This window comes from Somniosus microcephalus, chromosome 1, assembly GCF_052327205.1.
Source record: "Somniosus microcephalus isolate GS21.2 chromosome 1, FLI_Smic_1.0, whole genome shotgun sequence".
Taxonomy (NCBI): domain Eukaryota; kingdom Metazoa; phylum Chordata; class Chondrichthyes; order Squaliformes; family Somniosidae; genus Somniosus; species Somniosus microcephalus.
The window spans coordinates 52,470,913-52,489,073 of record NC_140987.1 but is presented as its reverse complement, the minus strand read 5'-3'; the positions used below and the strand labels follow the sequence as shown (position 1 = coordinate 52,489,073).

The 18,161-nt window shown below is 48.5% G+C and overlaps 1 protein-coding gene across 2 annotated transcripts in view; it reads right to left on the bottom strand.

The window, feature by feature from the left end:
* Positions 1-18,161, bottom strand: part of primpol (primase and polymerase (DNA-directed)) — a 66,266-nt gene that overhangs the window by 35,046 nt on the left and 13,059 nt on the right. For both annotated transcript variants that reach the window (XM_085980819.1, XM_085980787.1), the window contains exons 3-5: positions 16,125-16,231; positions 13,641-13,779; positions 1,757-1,904 (exon numbers count right to left, since the gene is read on the bottom strand). In XM_085980819.1, the coding sequence (XP_085836945.1) occupies positions 1,757-1,904; positions 13,641-13,779; positions 16,125-16,231 (394 nt within the window). The remainder of the gene's footprint in view (positions 1-1,756; positions 1,905-13,640; positions 13,780-16,124; positions 16,232-18,161) is intronic.

Sequence of the window (18,161 nt, the reverse complement as noted above, 5' to 3'; positions counted from 1 at the left end):
CATGATGAAAAGCTTGCCATTTGTCCAGTTAGGACCACACTACTCAACAGGACACGGGTTAAGCAGGGTTATCTGGAGCCGGGTCGAAAGAAAGTCAGGCCCCAGTGACAGAATTACCCTTTCAGGTTCCATCAATGAGCCGAGAGACAAAGAAATCAGCTGTTGGAACTAATCAGAGTACCAATGCACGCATACCTAAGCGGGAATGATCTGTTCTGACCAAGTATTGCCTGTGCAGCCACATTATTTCAAAAATTTGAAAAACAGAATAAACATGCACATATGCATTAAAATATGAAGCTCATAATCAGCTGTGTATTTATATGTTTGTGGAAAAGTGCTTTGCAATTTTTGGTGGCATAACATCAGGGTGTAGCTGGAGACAATTATAATAAGCACAGATCTCTCATGAAATTGTGCCTTGTGAGAGCGTCCCAACGGCTCAGTGAGTAAATGCACGTTGTGGTGTGGCACTATGATACAGAGCTGGAACGTCCTCGGTTTAAGTCCTTGTCTGTGCTGAGTGAGCCTATCTCAATCAGTGGTCTTGGTGTCCCAGGGACGATCAGTAGCCAACAAACGTGATCAGCTTCAGGCCACAAAGTAATACAGGGGTAAAATTCCTCTGCTGACAAAAGATGGGTAATGCCTGATTTTCTTTGTAATTAATGACTTAAACAAAAATCACATGTTTCAAAGCCATACATTCCTACGATTGAATTAGCATGTCATTAATTACTCAAAAAACAGGGATTCCCCCCCCTCCCCAGTTTTTTTTTAAAGGGTCATTTTGAGCCCATATTGTGCAGCCAGTTCCCCTCAGTCACTGTATCAATATGGTTAGTGGCATAATGGCTGTTTAGTTCTGTTGCCTGCTGATCTCCCTTGCGCACTTTCTTCCATAATGTACCAGTTCAACCATGAAATATTGTATTAGGGCAGTTCGCTAAATTCAACTTGATTTGCCGACTGCTGCAGGACTCTATAACTTGTTGCTTCCGTAGCCCCCCTGAAAGTTTGTATCATTTAAAAAAATTAAAATAAAAGTACCCTTTTTTCAGCTTGTCCTTCCCTGCTGAAGTCTTGTAAATGCTTCATTTACAGTCTGCTTTCCAATAAATTAGCAGATAATATTTGGCTACATCAGAATTACTGTTTATGACAAAAAAATAATACAAAGATTTTTTTTTTAATGTAACTTTTCATAAAAATTAAAATATTGACAAAACTAGTACTAAAAACAAACGGTGAAACTGAAAATTAAAAATAAATGGCTAAAAAACCTCTGGCTCTTTAAGAGCTCTGTGGAGGTTTCCTTCAGCTCACCCCAGATAGATGAAAGGAAAGTCCTGTGGGATTCAGTCCTAAACAGATAGAAAATTGTGTTGTGCTTAATTTAATGAGATGATATATTATTTAAATAAAACTTTTACCCCTTTTGACCATTACCACTTTAAGGCTGACAAAAAGTTTTCACTTAGTGCAAAGGTGATGTAGATTTGACTAATTGGATCTCTACAGGATTTTCCAATCTCACTGTTGCTCATTCTAGCCCTTCCCCATCAGCTACAGTAGCTAGAAAATACACTCTATAATCTTTTACATTCCAATTTGCTGGAGATAGAGTAACTATATCAGGAGTCTAGATGTAGCACTAATATCACTGTCTGCTCCTGTAGACAGTGGGCCAGTTTGCCTTTGTTGTGACGTGATGACATCGAACCTTGTAAGAGAAATAGGGTCATCGAAGACTTACCAACATGTATGTTGTTCTTAAAGGCTGCATTAGGAAGATGAAATACTAGATGGCGGCTAAATTTTTGATGAGTACTGGAGTCCAAGTCCAAAATATCTTTCTCTGAACAGTTTATGTTGCACAGTTCTTCCAATTTTTGACAAGCATACTGAATTAAAAAAAAGGTAAAACTTTACAGGAAACAATACTGTTAATGCTTGATCACAAGCTATTATACAAGATCACACAAGTCCTACTAAAAAGACTCAAATTCCATGTTTAAAAGTGATTGTAGCTCTCACTGTACTGCGTAATTTTAACTGTACCAATCTACTTTTCATGTAACCTTAAATCTTAGTTTATAATGTTCTAGCAAAATCAATACAATTGTATTTACTAAAGAATGCCTGGAATATTGGAATGTACGTGTCTGTAGATCTCATTAATTAATTATCAGGAAGCTTCCCTTATCACAAATATTTACAACTTGGCTGTTACCCAATGCAGCTGCCGTCAGACATTACACAATTGGGAATCCATCAACTACAATACAAATTCTACATAGAGCAATACTTTATTTCAAATTTAAATCTAAATGTGATTCAGGAATCGGAGAAATATAATGCCTTAGTTTGGGTTACAGTTCCATTGTAACCAGCAGTCCTCTATTACCTTAAACAGTTGCTCATTTTTCACACGCCAGCAAGTCACTAAACTATGAGGGCATCACTGTTCCTCACCCAATATCCACACGTGGCCATTTTCCAGCAGTGATCAGTGACCATTAATCTGAAGCAAGGAACCTGGCTAACTTTCATCTCACTAGCCCAGGGACTCCGAGGCTGATTGCAGTTCCACTTCCCCTGCTGAGGTCTGCTAATTCAGGGATTTAACCTGGAACTGTCTGTATGGCTAGTAACACACAAAACCCACAAAGCTATTGCGGAAGCAAATATAGCTGTTTCAAGTAGATTTCTATACTTTAAAATGTTTATAAGAAGTTAAATTATCTGGTAGGCGTGTCCACATAGTGCAGAAACCAATTTTGGCAGAGGAACAAAAGTGGGAGGGGGGTTGAAAATGAACCAACAACATGGAATGGACTGCCAAACAAGTGGAGGCAAAAAAACCTGGAATCATTCAAGAAACAATAAGATGCTGCAATGGTGGAAATGTAGGATTGTTCTGGACAGATGAACTAAGATGGGCTGAATGGCCGTACTAATTTATAATTACATTGTGATCTTGTGAATAAGTCAGTCCAAAGGAGGCACTTTTGTGTAGTGCAGAAAGGGAGAAACAGACATCAAAAACCTCTTAAAGTGATGGCTGTCCAGGGAACTTTCCCCATTGACAACCTCCGGTATGTGGAGGATACTGGTGGATGTGAAAATTAATTTGATTTATAAAACTCTTTACACTGACGTTCAAAGTCTCTTATCTCTCTGTTGATCTTGTAGTCTCTGCTCTGTCCCACATAACCTTATTTGCAAGAGAATGGAAGAACCACAAAGGACCATTTAAAACTTAAATTTAAAAAAAATGGTATTTATTTGTTTACAAAAAACTCATTGGATTACTTAACATTGAAAATTTAAAAATTGATCAAAATTAAATATTATCAATTCCAATTGGATTTATAATCTGATATACCTATCAATTCATCCAATAAAAAGCGACGAGTTAGGAACGTAACTAAAGGTTTTTATTGACTAAATAACAGAGCCCACCCTCGTGGGTGATCGGGTCCAACAAGGAGGAATACCAGCCAGTCGACTACCTTTATACCTGGGCAGGTAGGTGGAGCCATGGGCGGAGTCGGAGGTGGTCAGCCCAGGTATAACAGCGCGACAAGAGGCGACCTCGTATAGTGATACAACAGTGAGAACAGTGAGAACAATACAACAGTGATAACTATAGTGTAACGATAGTGAACGATAAAAGTGGTTTACCACATTCACCCCTTGTTTAGATTTGAGTCCGGCGGGGTGAAGTGTACTACCAGTTCTGGTATGTCAGTCTGTCCGGAGGCCTCGTAAGCCTCTCCGATCGTCGCAGCGGCGGTGCTGCATTATCCGGTGTTAATGCTGGTGTCTGCGTGGTCGGCGAAGGCTCGTGGGGTTCTGGCATGCCGTCTACCTGGGCTGGAATTGGGGGGGTGGTGGGGGGGGGGGGTAAAGGTGGTGTCTCCGGAGTGCCCGAGGGTGCGAGGTCTCGTAAGGAGACAGTGTCCTCCCGCCCGTCTGGGTAAGCCACGTAGGCGTACTGGGGGTTGGCGTGCAGGAGGTTCACCCTCTCGACCAGGGGGTCCGTTTTATGGGCCCTCACGTGCTTTCGCAGCAAGACGGGCCCCGGAGAGGTCAGCCAGGTTGGTAGAGTGGTTCCCGTAGTCGACTTCCTGGGGAAGACAAACATTCGTTCATGGGGGGTGGCGTGAACGGCAGTGCAAAGTAGTGACCGGATGGAGTGCAGCGCTGTCGGGAGGACTTCCTGCCAGCGGGAGGTTGGGAGGCCCTTAGACTTTAAGGCTAAGAGGACGGCCTTCCATACCGTCGCGTTCTCTCTTTCCACCTGGCCGTTCCCTCGGGGGTTGTAGCTGGTGGTCCTACTTGCTGCAATACCTCTCGCTAGTAGGAACTGACGGAGTTCCTCGCTCATGAAGGAGGAGCCCCGGTCACTATGTATATAGTTCGGGAACCCGAACAAGGCGAAGAGGTCGTTCAGGCACTTGATGACCGTGGTACTGGTCATGTCTGGGCAGGGGAAGGCAAAAGGGAAACGGGAGTACTCATCAACGATGTTGAGGAAGTACACATTGCGGTCAGATGACGGTAGAGGCCCCTTAAAGTCGATGCTCAGGTGCTCGAAGGGGCGGGTGGCCTTGATCAGGCTTGCTCTGTCCGGCCTATAGAAGTGCGGTTTGCACTCGGCACAGGTCTGGCAGTTCCTGGTCATGGTCCTGACCTCCTCGATGGAGTAGGTCAGGTTGCGGGCCTTAATGAAATGGTAAAGTCTGGTGACCCCGGGGTGGCAGAGGTCGTTGTGGAGGGTCTGAAGTCTATCAATATGCGCGCTGGCGCATGTAATTCGTGAAAGAGCATCAGGGGGTTCGTTCAGCTTACCTGGCCGGTACAAGATATCATAATCGTAGGTGGATAGCTCGATTCTCCACCTCAAGATCTTGTCATTCTTGATTTTGCCCCTCAGCTTGTTATTAAACATGAAAGCAACCGAACGTTGGTCGGTGAGGAGGGTAAATCGTTTGCCTGCCAGGTAATGCCTCCAGCGCTGTACCGCCTCCACAATTGCCTGGGCTTCCTTCTCGACCGACGAGTGTCGGATCTCGGGGCCCTGTAGGGTCCTTGAGAAGAAGGCCACCGGCCTCCCCTCCTGGTTAAGGGTAGCGGCTAGGGCGAAGTCGGATGCATCGCTCTCCACTTGGAAGGGGATGGACTCATCCACTGCGTGCATTGTGGCCTTGGCTATGTCTCCCTTGATGAGGGAGAAGGCCGCGCACGCTTCCTCCGTGAGGGGGAAGGATGTGGACTTCATGAGGGGTCTGGCTTTGTCCGCATAATTGGGCACCCATTGGGCATAGTAGGCGAAGAGCCCCAGGGTTCTCTTAAGTGCCTTAGGGCAGTGGGGGAGGGGTAGCTCCATGAGGGGGCGCATTCTTTCGGGGTCGGGGCCGATGAGTCCGTTCTCTACTACACAGCCAAGGATGGCAAGGCGCGAGGTGTTAAACACACATTTCTCCTTATTGTAGGTGAGGTTCAGCCGTTGGGCCGTACGGAGGAATTTCTCCAGATTCACGTCATGGTCCTGCCGGTCGCGGCCGCAGATGGTGACGTTATCTAGATAGGGGAATGTGGCCTGCAGTCCGTTCTGGTCAACCATCCGGTCCATCTCCCTTTGGAAGACCGAGACCCCGTTGGTGACACCGAAGGGGACCCTAAGGAAGTGGTATAGGCGCCCATTCGCTTCGAAGGCGGTGTACTGGCGGTCCTCGGGGTGGATAGGGAGTTGGTGGTAGGCCGACTTAAGGTCGATGGTCGAGAATACGCGGTATTGTGCAATCTGATTGACCATGTCAGATATGCGGGGAAGGGGGTATGCGTCCAGCTGGGTGTATCTGTTTATGGTCTGGCTGTAGTCGATGACCAGGCGATTTTTATCGCCGGTCTTAACGACCACGACCTGGGCACGCCAGGGGCTGTTGCTCCCCTCGATAATGCCCTCTTTCAGGAGGCGCCGCACCTCAGAGCTAATGAAGGCTCTGTCCCCAGCGCTGTACCGCCTGCTCTTGGTAGCGACGGGTTTGCAGTCGGGGGTGAGGTTAGCGAACAGGGAAGGTGGCGGCACTGATGTGCCTCAATAATTCCGAGACTCGAAGGTAGCAGAACAAAACAAGGCTTTTATTAACTTAGAACGAAACACGTAAGCGAGAGAGATGTCGTCCTTCTGGAGATTGGGGCTAGACTGAAGCTAGCTTACAAACGGGGCCAGGTATGGGCGGAGCCCTACACACAGCACATTCCAGCACATTGCAGTATACAATACAGCACATTCCAGTACACAATACAATGAGGTCTGGGGGAAGGGAAATGACACTGAAACCGATCTCAGTCACAGGCAGTGATGAATGGAAATATTTCATCACATTCACCCCTTCTATAGATTTAGTCTGTTCGGGGGTTTGATAGTCCTCTGCGACCGACGTGGCTGTTGCGGTGCCACGGGTGTCGGCTGGGTGTCCCCGGTAGCCTCCTGGGTCTCTGCCGGGGGTGCCGCCAGGGTTGTTGAAGGGGTAGTTGGTGGGGGTGCCGTTGGTCGGTGTTCTTCCGGGGGTGATGAAAGAGTAGTGGGTGGGTAAGAGTTGCTGTGATCGTCGTTGCCGCTATTGCCGTGGTTGTTGTCGATGCCGGCTGGGGCGACGTCTTTTATGGACACGGTGTCCTCCCTTCCGTCGGCGTGCCGGACATATGCGTATTGGGGGTTGGCGTGGAGTAGGTGTACTGGCTCCACGAGAGGGTCCGTCTTGTGGCCCCTCACATGCCTTCGCACGAGTACCGGACCTGGGGTGGAGAGCCATGACGGCATGGATACGCCTGAGGTGGATTTCCGGGGAAAGACAAACATTCGTTTATGAGGCGTGGTATTAGTGGCCGTACACAATAGCGACCGTATCGAATGGAGCACATCCGAGAGGACTTCCTGCCAGCAGGAGATAGGGAGGCCCTTGGTCCTTAGAGCTAGAGTGACTGCTTTCCATACTGTCCCGTTCTCTCGCTCCACTTGGCCGTTACCCCGGGGGTTGTAGCTGGTGGTGCGGCTCGTGGCGATCCCCCTGGACAGCATGTACTGGCGTAGCTCTTCACTCATGAAGGACGCCCCCCTATCCGTATGGATGTAGCTCGGCATACCGAACAGGCAGAACAGGCTGTTGAGGCATTTAATGACCGTGGCGCTGGTCATGTCTGGGCAGGGGAAGGCGAATGGGAACCGGGAGTATTCGTCCACAATGTTCAGGAAGTAAACATTGCGGTCGACGGACGGGAGGGGGCCCTTGAAATCTAAGCTGAGCCGCTCAAAGGGCCGTGTAGCTTTGATTAAGTGGTCTCTATCTGGGCGGTAGAACCGAGGCTTGCACTCAGCGCAAGTGCGGCAGTTCCTGGTCAGGGACCGAACTTCCTCAATCGAGTAGGGTAAGTTACGGGACTTTATGAAGTGGAACAGCCGCGTGACCCCTGGGTGGCAGAGGTCGTTGTGGAGGGTCTGTAGCCGATCCCCGGTGGCGCTGGCACACATCCCTCGTGAGAGGGCGTCAGGGGATTCGTTAAGGGCCCCTGGCCGGTAAATGATGTCGTACTCGAAGGTGGAGAGCTTGATCCGCCACCTAAGAATCTTATCATTTTTAATCTTCCCCCTCTGTTTATTATTGAACATAAACGCTATCGACCGCTGGTCGGTAAGTAGGGTGAAGCGTTTGCCGGCTAGGTAGTGGCGCCAGTGGCGCACTGCCTCCACGATGGCTTGGGCCTCCTTTTCCACGGAGGAGTGTCTGATCTCGGGCCCTTGGAGGGTCCTCGAGAAGAAAGCTACGGGCCGCCCCGCCTGGTTGAGGGTGGCTGCCAAGGCGAAGTCAGACGCATCACTTTCCACTTGAAATGGAGTGTTCTCGTCCACTGCCTGTAGCGTGGCCCGCTCAATATCCTGCTTAATGCTTTTGAAGGCGGCGTGGGCCTCAGCAGAGAGCGGGAAAGAGGATGCTTTCAAGAGGGGGCGGGCTTTGTCGGAGTAGTTGGGGACCCATTGGGAATAATAAGAAAATAACCCCAGGCATCTTTTCAGGGCTTTGGGAGTGTTGGGCAGGGGCAGCTCCCGTAGGGGGCGCAATCGGTCGGGGTCTGGTCCGATTTCCCCATTCTCCACCACGCTGCCTAGTATGCAGAGGCGCGTGGTGTTGTAAACGCACTTGTCCTCGTTGTAGGTGAGGTTGAGTTTTTGTGCGGTTTTCAGGAACCTCTCGAGGTTCGAGTCATGATCCTGCTGGTGGTGACCGCAGATGGTGACGTTGTCGAGGTAGGGGAAGGTTGCCTGCAAGTGGTGGCCATCGACCATGCGGTCCATCTCCCTCTGGAAGACCGAGACCCCATTCGTCACCCCAAAGGGGACTCTGAGGAATTGGTAGAGGTGTCCGTTCGCCTCGAAGGCGGTGTACGGGCGGTCCTCTGGTCTGATAGGGAGCTGGTGGTACGCTGACTTGAGGTCGATGGTGGAGAACACCCGGTATTGGGCGATTTGGTTCACCATTTCTGATATGCGGGGTAGCGGGTAGGCGTCTAGTAGGGTGTACCTGTTGATCGTTTGACTATAGTCGATCACCATCCGTTTCTTCTCGCTACCCCTTACCACTACCACTTGGGCGCGCCACGGGCTGTTGCTGCGTTCAATAATGCGCTCTTTCAGGAGCCTGTCTACCTCGGTCGCGATAAACCGCCTGTCCTCCCAGCTGTACCTCCTGCTTTTGGTCGCTATTGGCCGGCAGTTAGGGGTAAGGTTCGCGAATAGCGAAGGCGGCTTTACCTTCAGGGTAGCCAGACCGCACAGTGAGGGGCGGCTGGGACCCACCGTACTTGAGCGTGATGCTTTGGTGGTTGCACTGGAAATCCAGGCCCAAGATCACGCTCGCACATAGGTTCTTCATGATTAATACTTTAAAATTATCATATACAGTTCCGTTAACGCACAATTGTACCGTGCAGTAACCCAGAATGGTCGATGTCTGGGTTTTGTCAGCCATAGAGATGGTACCCTGAGTAGGGACCACCTTTAGGGAGAGTTGTTGTGCCAGTTCTGGGTGGATAAAGCTCTCCGTGCTTCCACTGTCAATTAAGCATTTAACCCGGCACCCGTTTACCTCGATGTCCACCATTGATCTGGATAGCGGGTGCGGCCTGGTCTGGTCCACTGTGACCGATGCCACTGTAGGGCCCTGATCGATACAAGATGGCGTCCACGCTGTCTGCTCACAAGATGGCGGACCCCACGAGGTCGGGCAAGATGGCGTCCAAGATGGCCGCTCCCACAGCGCACACGCGGCGGTGGCGGGTTTTCCGGCGGGGTTCCCTCTGCACACCTTCCCGAAGTGCCCCTTCTTACCGCACTTAAAGCAGGTGGTGCCTTTCGCCGGGCACAGGTTTCTGGTGTGCTTTGGCTGCCCGCAGAAGTAGCAGTTCGGTCTCTGACGCGTCGCGGCTGTCGTAGGGCTTCTGGGGGGAGAGCGGGGCCCAGCCGGTGTCGGGCGGGGAAGATGCCTTCCAAGATGGCGGCGCCCTCGGTGCACACGTGGCGGCGTGGACGGCGCGGGCTGAAGAGTAGGCGTCCGAGTTTCTCTGGGCCACATCCAGGGATCGCGCGGTGTCCGCAGCCTGTTTCAGGTCCAACCCCGTTTTTTCCAGCAGTCTTTGCCGGATGTAAGTGGAGCGGAGGCCTGTGATGAAGGCATCGCGAACAAGCTCGTCAGTGTACACCGCGGCTTTTACATCTCGGCACTTGCAGTCTTTGCCAAGCATTTTCAGGGTGTTTAGGAACTCCTCCACCGACTCCCCAGGTCGCTGTGCGCGGGTGGCGAGCAGGTGCCTAGCATACACCTCATTCGTAGGCTGCTGGTAATGCGCCTTTAAGATGTCGCAGGCGGCCAGGTACGTCTCGGCGTCTTGGATGAGGGGGCAAACCCGGTGGCTTACCCAATTCCGCAGAATTCCGAGTCTCATTCTTGCAGCGTCCGTAGCGTCTTTGACGGCTGCGGAATTGTCCAGGAAGAATTCCATACACTCAAACCAGTGTCCGAAGCGTGCTGATGCGGAGCATGTTGATCCAAATCCAAACGTTCGGGTTTCAGGAGTTGATCCATAGTGTTGAAAAAATAAGTTAATAAAATTGATGTGCCTCAATAATTCCGAGACTCGAAGGTAGCAGAACAAAACAAGGCTTTTATTAACTTAGAACGAAACACGTAAGCGAGAGAGATGTCGTCCTTCTGGAGATTGGGGCTAGACTGAAGCTAGCTTACAAACGGGGCCAGGTATGGGCGGAGCCCTACACACAGCACATTCCAGTATACAATACAGCACATTCCAGTACACAATACAATGAGGTCTGGGGGAAGGGAAATGACACTGAAACCGATCTCAGTCACAGGCTGTGATGAATGGAAATATTTCATCACAGGCACCTTGAGGGTGGATAGGCTGCAGGTGTTACGCGGTGGGCGGTTTAACATTCGCTGGTTGTCGACTGTGAGTGGGGGGAGGGGTCCACCGTATGCTAGGGTTACACTTTGGAGGTGGGATTGGAAGTCCAGCCCTAGTAGGACGGCAGCGCAGAGCTGGGGGAGGACGAGGAGTTTAAAATTTTTATACTCCGTACCCTTAACCGACAAGGTCACAACACAGTAGCCGCTAATGTCCGTGGCGTGGGACCTCGATGCCATCGAGATTCGGTTGCGCGTTGGCAGGACAGGGAGGGAGTAGTGGCTCACCGTGTCTGGGTGGATGAAGCTCTCCGTGCTTCCGCTGTCGAACAGGCAGGTCGTGGCGTGGCCGTTTACTTTGATGTCCATCATCGACTTGGACAGGTGGTGTGGGCGGGCTTGATCCAGAGTGACGGAGGCTAGTGTGTAGGTAAGCGAGTCGTTGTCGTCTGCGGGCGAGGCGGTCGTCGGGTCCGGGGGCCCGGTGGCAGTCGGGCGTGGTGGGTAAAATGGCGTCTCCCACGAGGTAGGACAAAATGGCGGAGAAGATGGCTGCCCCCATAACTCACATGAGGCACTATTGGGGTCGGTTGCCTTGATCAAAGATGGCCGCCCCCATGACTCACGTGTGGGGATGCTGGCCTCAGTTGCCTTGAAAGAAGATGGCCGCCCCCACAGTTCGCATGAGGCACTGCTGGCCTCTGAAGACCCGCTCCTGCAGGCCTTAGAGAAGTGGCCTTTCTTCCTGCAGGTTGAGCAGGTAGAGTTCCTGGCTGGGCAGCGCGACCTCGGGTGCTTCTCCTGGCCGCAAAAGAAGCAGCCGGCGGCCCGATCGCGGGTGCCCGATGTCGGAGCCGGTACCGGGGGTGGCGGTCCCGGTCGGGTCCGGGACGCCGACGCTGAGGTAGGTCCCGGGGGCGGCGCTGCGAAGGGTATTGCGGTAGGGGTCGGGCCCGAGTCCCAGGGTCGCGAGCAGTACCTGGAAAACGCCTCCTGGTCCTGATGGGCCACCTCTAGGGAGAGAGCGAGGGCTTCAGCTTTGTCCAGGTCGAGGTCTTTAGCTTCAAGCAGTCTTTGCCGTGAGTAGTCGGACCGTAGGCCTTTCACAAAGGCATCGCGGATATTATCTTCCGTATTTTCAACAGCCGTCACCGCTTTAAAGTCACAGTTCCTGCCGAGTGCTCTTAGCGCCCGTAAAAATTCAGCTACAGACTCTCCTGGCTGTTGCGGGCGGGATCTTAGGAGGTGCCTGGTGTACATGTAATTTACCGGGCTCCGGTACTGCTGTTTCAGTAGGTTGATAGCGGCCTCGTATGTAGTCGTGTCCTGGATGAGTGCGTATACTCTCGGGCTCGCTTGGGCGTTCAGAACTCTTAGTTTGGATCTCTGAGGGACGCCGGATTCTTCCAGGTAGGATTCGAAGCAGTCCAGCCAGTGTTTGAAGTTGAGGGCTGAGTTTGCTGCCTGTGGGTTTAGATCCAGGTACGGTGGTTTGAGGGCTTGCAGCCAAGCCGGCTGGTGTGGCTGGTGTAGCCCGGTGTCTGAAAGCTGCTGTGGCTGTGCTTCTGGGAGGGCTTCTGGCTGGCCAGTAGTCGACATCTTTAAAATTTAGTCAATAAAATTGATATACCTATCAATTCGTCCAATAAAAAGCGACGAGTTAGGAACGTAACTAAAGGTTTTTATTGACTAAATAACAGAGCCCACCCTCGTGGGTGATCGGGTCCAACAAGGAGGAATACCAGCCAGTCGGCTACCTTTATACCTGGGCAGGTAGGTGGAGCCATGGGCGGAGTCGGAGGTGGTCAGCCCAGGTATAACAGCGCGACAAGAGGCGACCTCGTATAGTGATACAACAGTGAGAACAGTGAGAACAATACAACAGTGATAACTATAGTGTAACGATAGTGAACGATAAAAGTGGTTTACCACATAATCAAAGTCACAAAGGACATCCTCTGTGACTGTGACCATGGTGCACTATCCCTCCTCATCATTCCCAACTTCTCTTCACCATCTGACACAGTCGGCCGCCCCACCTTGCTCCAGAGTCTCTGCTCCGTTGTCCAGCTGAGTGGGTCTGCGCTTGCTTGGTTCTACTCTTACCTATCTAATTGTACCAGAGCATCTCCAGTAATGGCTTCTCTTCCCACTTCCGCACTGTTACCTCCGGAGCTCCTCAAGGATCTATCCTTGGACCATTCCTCTTCCTCAACTACATGCTGCCCCTTGGTGACATCATCCGAAGACATGGCATCAGCTTCCACATGAACACCGATGACACCCAACTCTACCTACCCCCAGCCTAAGTGCTGCCAGATTGCTTGTCTGAAATCCAGTCCGGGATGAGTTAAACATTGGGGATACCCTTGCCATCAATTACATCCCTGTCTCTGGCGCTATCTCAGGTTAAACCAGACTGTTTACAACCTCGGCATCCTATTTAACCCTGAGCTGAGCCATTGACCCCATATGCTCTTCATCACAAAGACCGCCTACTTCCACTTCTGTAATATTGTCTGCCTCTCCCCTGCCTCAGACCATCTGTTCCCAAAACCCTCATCAATTTGTCAGACTTTGTCAGCTCCAGACTCGACTATTGCAATGCTCTCCTGGTCAGTCTCCCATCTTCCAGCCTTCACAAACCCTAGCTCATCCAAAACTTTGCTGCCTGTATCCTAACCTGCACCAAGTCCCGCTTACCCATTACCCCCGTGCTCGGTGACCTACATTGGCTCCCAATTCCCCAACGCCTCAAATTTAAAATTTTCACCTACATGTTCAAATCCCTTCATGGCCTTGCACATCCCTAGCTCTGTAACCGTCTCCAGCTCTACAACCCTTTGAGAACTCTGTATTTAATAAACCTCTCTGCCTCTCCATCTCCCTCGCCTTCTTTAAGATCCTCTTGAAAACCCACCTCTTTGAGCAAGCTTTCAGTTACTCTTCTTAATATCTCCTTCTTTGGCTCGGTGTCGATTTTCATCTGATTACACCTCTGTGAAGTCTCTTGAGACGTTTTTCTACATTAAAGTCACTATATAAATGCAAGTTGTTTTTTTAAGATCTAGTGAAATTGATCTAAAATAAATGAAGCATTTCACAAAGAAAACCAGGCTCAAACAGAAAAATAAATGAATATATCAGCACCTGAATTAACTTTGCCACCATCTGTTTCCCATCACATTCTGGATTGGTTTGTTTAATGAATTCCAAGTCAAAATACAAATGGCAGACAGACCCTTCTGGAATCACTTCATAGCAATGCATTAATGACTTTCTGTAGTTCCTGAAAAACAACCATGAAATATTAGAAACTAGGAGTATTCTAGATGTACACTGAATTCATAACCAGCATGGAATATCTACAGTAGGTTCACTTGCATCTACGAATCTTAGAGCAAGTAGGACTTGATAGACCTTTTGAATTTGAGGGCTACAACCCTTTTTAAATTTAGTACAAAATTTAGGTTTCAGATTCCACCACCAAAAGCCTTTTTGTAAACTTTATTCAAGAGACATAAACGGATCATACATAACCGATCTGAGTCATACCAGTAATGTGGCTAGCCGGGGCCAGCTCCATCTTGCTCATGGGGGTGGACTCAAGGAGCAGCTTCAATGTAGAAATTAATCATCAAACGTATACCGTGGGGTAGAGTTTCCGCTTTGGGCGCAATCGGCGATTCCAGTGCAAATTGCGCCCAAAAATGCGCCCCTTTTGAAAAGTCTTTCTCTGCCCCCTCCCCCGAGTTTCCGCTCAAACTCATTTGCACATTGCCAAACACAAAATCTGCCATGAACCAGCGCAATCGGGCAGCGCTTTAAAATGTAAGTTGTTTCTTTTTTAAATTATGCTTTAAAAAAAAAATTCTTGATAGAGTGGTAACTTGGTAAAGTTTTAATACAGCTGAAAATGGGTTTATCACAAAAAATAAGCATTTTAATCATAGTGTCAATCTACCACCTGTCAGTAACCCTACTTTAAATTACTGAAACTGACTTTTAAAAAATATACAAAACTATTTTCTGGTTAGATTAGGGTACAGTAGTCAGTTCCTTAGTAAATTTAAAAAATAATTATATTCAAAACCTTTTAAAACATATCTATTAGTGTCCTTGCGCCCAAAAGATCCAGCTTAATTTTTAGAGCCTCTTCAAAGGCCTGCAAATGAGCACAATTAGCGGAAACTCCCAATGGTCATTAATTCACCCTGGGGGCGTGGCCAGTTTTGTGGGCGGGGCCTATATCTAGCACGATGTTTTTAAAACTAGCGCAAAAGATCGCAGAAACTCGAGTTCCGCTGAATGGAATTTACGCTTAAAATGACGCAATCTTTTATGCTGGTTATGCTGATTTCAGGCATATTGCCCCCAAAAAAAGTGCAATCGAGCGGAAACTCCAGGCCCTTATCTATAACTCAGTTAAATTCCTAACAAGTAAACAAATACTTCAACAGTTCAGCTAACAAGATCAGTACAATTCCTTATTTCTATTATCTTATCACACAACACCTTCTTCCTGCAGTTAATTGCTATTCAACCATGTGAATCAGCTGACCATAAGTCTGTTTTTAATTCTGTATTTTTGTGCATTAGTCCTAATCTAAACTAGGCAACAATTTACACGACACAAGCCAATTAAAAACCCTGGTATCTACACCACTAGAGCACATCCTCAATTAGGTGGTTAGCCCACACAAGTATGACCCAATTAAAGTGGCCAATGCTACTGGGATCAGTTTCCAGAATACTTTAATTCAAAATTCATTCACCGCCATGTTAGGCAGGTGTAAAACAGTACATCATACTTGTCTAGTTACTGAAAATCACATCCGCTTACATACTGATATTAATCAACGTTTAATTAACATTTTTGTAAAATTTTCTAAATTCAAGACATTACTGAGGATTGCGAAGCAGTCAACATAATTACATTATTTAAAAAGAGCGAAACCACAGAACAATAGGTTTCGCATCTGTTGTAGGGAGTGACTTTGAGAGAACTAGTGGGTGAGCACTTCGAGAAACATATTGTGTTAAAAGGTCGGTCAGTATGGAATTAGGAAATGGTGGTCATGCTAAAATTAACCTGCTGGGGTTTTTTCTTTTTGCAGACGTTACGAAAATGGTGAACAGGGAAATATAGTTGATATTGTACACTTGGATTTTCACAAAGCTTTTGACAAAGTCTACAACAGTGACTAATGGTTGCAGTAAGGAGTCATGGAATAGAAGATAAAGTATGATGCTAGATAGAAAATTGGCTTAATGCCAGAAAATGAGAGTAGCCATAAATGGAAATTTTTCATGCTGGAAGTAGATTATGAGCAGGTTACTACAGGGATCAGTCTTGAAACATTTGCTATTTATAATATAGTATATTATTGTCTTAGAATGATATATTGTAAGCAAAATCTCAAAATTTGCAGTAAATATCAAAATAGGAGACAGGACAAATAAGATGCAATGCAATTAGGCTAAAAAAGGTGAGTTTTTTTCTTTCCTTGGAGGGATCGAGAGGAGCAGGAGTGCTCTTTCAGGCCCTACGAGGAAAGCTTAGGCTTCTCCTACCCTGGAAATTCATTCAAAACAACCTCTATTAGATCTTCTTAGCATGATATAGTCACTTACTGGTAGTAAAACCACAGCTCAGTGTAGGTTGTGACAAGGTAAATTCGCTGTCCAAGCATAGTGTCCTTCTTCTCAATTTCATTCTCCAAAGCAAATACGTGAACATCCTTTAATGAAATGTTAAAAATAAAAAGAATAGAATTCAGGCACATATTCCTTCTTTAGCCCATGGTGTTTACTAAAGGCTTTCAACTTTATTATGTAAGAAGTCACACAACACCAGGTTATAGTCCAACAGCTTTATTTGAAATCACTTTATTATGGTTTGGCTGCTGGGAAGTTCTGCTTGATATCTGGGCTATTTTTATGGAGATATACAGTAAACTTTCGATTAACCGGCCCCTAAATAACCGGAACGCTCTATCCACCAGCAAAATTCAGGAGTCGGTTCAGGTAACTTTTTTTACTTTGTTACTTTTTTTACTCCATTTGTTGCTGTGCAAGGGTGTAACTGAAGCTGTTGCTAAGCTACAGAGACGCTTGCAACGTGTGCCAATTGTTTTGAAGCAACAGGGTTTGTTGCTTTATACGGAGCTCTGAGCTCCGTATCTTTTACTATAGCGTTCGGTTATCCGGAATTGTTGATGAGCCGGCACCACGTCGGTCCCGTCCGTGCCGGATGCCAGAAAGTTTCCTGTACACCCTTTTTAGCATTCCTAATTTTTCTCCCCTTTCTCATTTCCTCCCTTTCCCAGGTACATAGGCTGCGACTTCCCCTACCTCGGTGGGTCCAGTGCGGCCGGGGGCGGGTCCTGACCCCGCTGCTGGCTCCAGCCCGCTGTCCAAAGTGATTGGGCTTGTTAAGCCCGTCCAGCGCATTTGCCGGCCAATTGAAGGAAGCGGGTCTGATGACGTCACTTGATGACGTGTCATAAGCCGGTTTCCTTAAAGGAACCATGCGCAAATTGATTTTGATAGTTGTGCTGTCAGTGTTCTACAGCATTGAGATGCTGCAAACACTGACAAGCACTGTACAGAGGTGCACGGCTGCACCCAGTCTCTCCCATGACTCCCTCCATATGCTTCTGGAGCGAGTCACAGCACGCAGGGAGGTTCTCTTCCCTTCCCATGGGCGGAAGAGACCTCCCCAGGAGATCAACGCAGCCTAGTTGCACATTGCACAGGAAGACACAAGCAGGGATGTCGTCAGGAAGACCAGGCTGCAGTGGCGGAATCCTTTCAATGATCTCAGTAGGTCATGAAATGTTACTGCAAAGCCACACTCAGCCTCATCCTACAGTGAATAAAAACAGACAATGCTGGAAATACTCAGCAGGTCAGGCAGCATCTGTGGAGAGAGAAACAGAGTTAACGTTTCAGGTCGATGACCCTTCGTCAGAACTGGAAAAAGTTGGAGATGGAACAGGTTTTTAAGGCTGGGAAAGGGGGGAGGGAAGGTCTGTGATAGGATGGAAGGCAGGAGAGATTAAGAGACAAAAGGGATGATGGCGCAAGGCAAAAGGAGATGGTAATGGGACAAGTTAAAAAACAAAAGATGGCTCTAGATGAAGCGTAAATGGCACTGGCAGAATGATCAACAGTTGCCGTGTGAGAGAGAGAAAAAAAAATAGAAAAAAAAGAATAGGGGCCAGGTTATGATCTGAAATTGTTGAACTCGATGTTGAGTCCAGAAGGCTGTAAAGTGCCTAATCGAAAGAGGAGGTGCTGTTCCTCGAGCTTACGTTGAGCTTCATTGGAACAGTGTAAGAGGCCGAGGGCGGTGAGGTCGGAGTGGGAGTGAAGCGGAGAATTAAAGTGACAGGCAACTGGAAGCTCGGGGTCCCCCTTACGGACTGAACGGAGGTGTTCCGCAAAGCGGTCACCCAATCTACGTTTGGTCTCCCCAATGTAGAGGAGACCGCATCGTGAGCAGCAGTATACTAAATTGCAAGAAGTACAAGTAAATCGCTGTTTCACCTGAAAGGAGTGTTTGGGGCCCTGGACAGTGGGAAGGGAGGAGGTAAAAAGGCAGGTGTTGCATCTCCTGCGCTTGCACGTGAAGGTGCCGGGCGAAGGGGAAGGGGTGTTGGGGGTGAT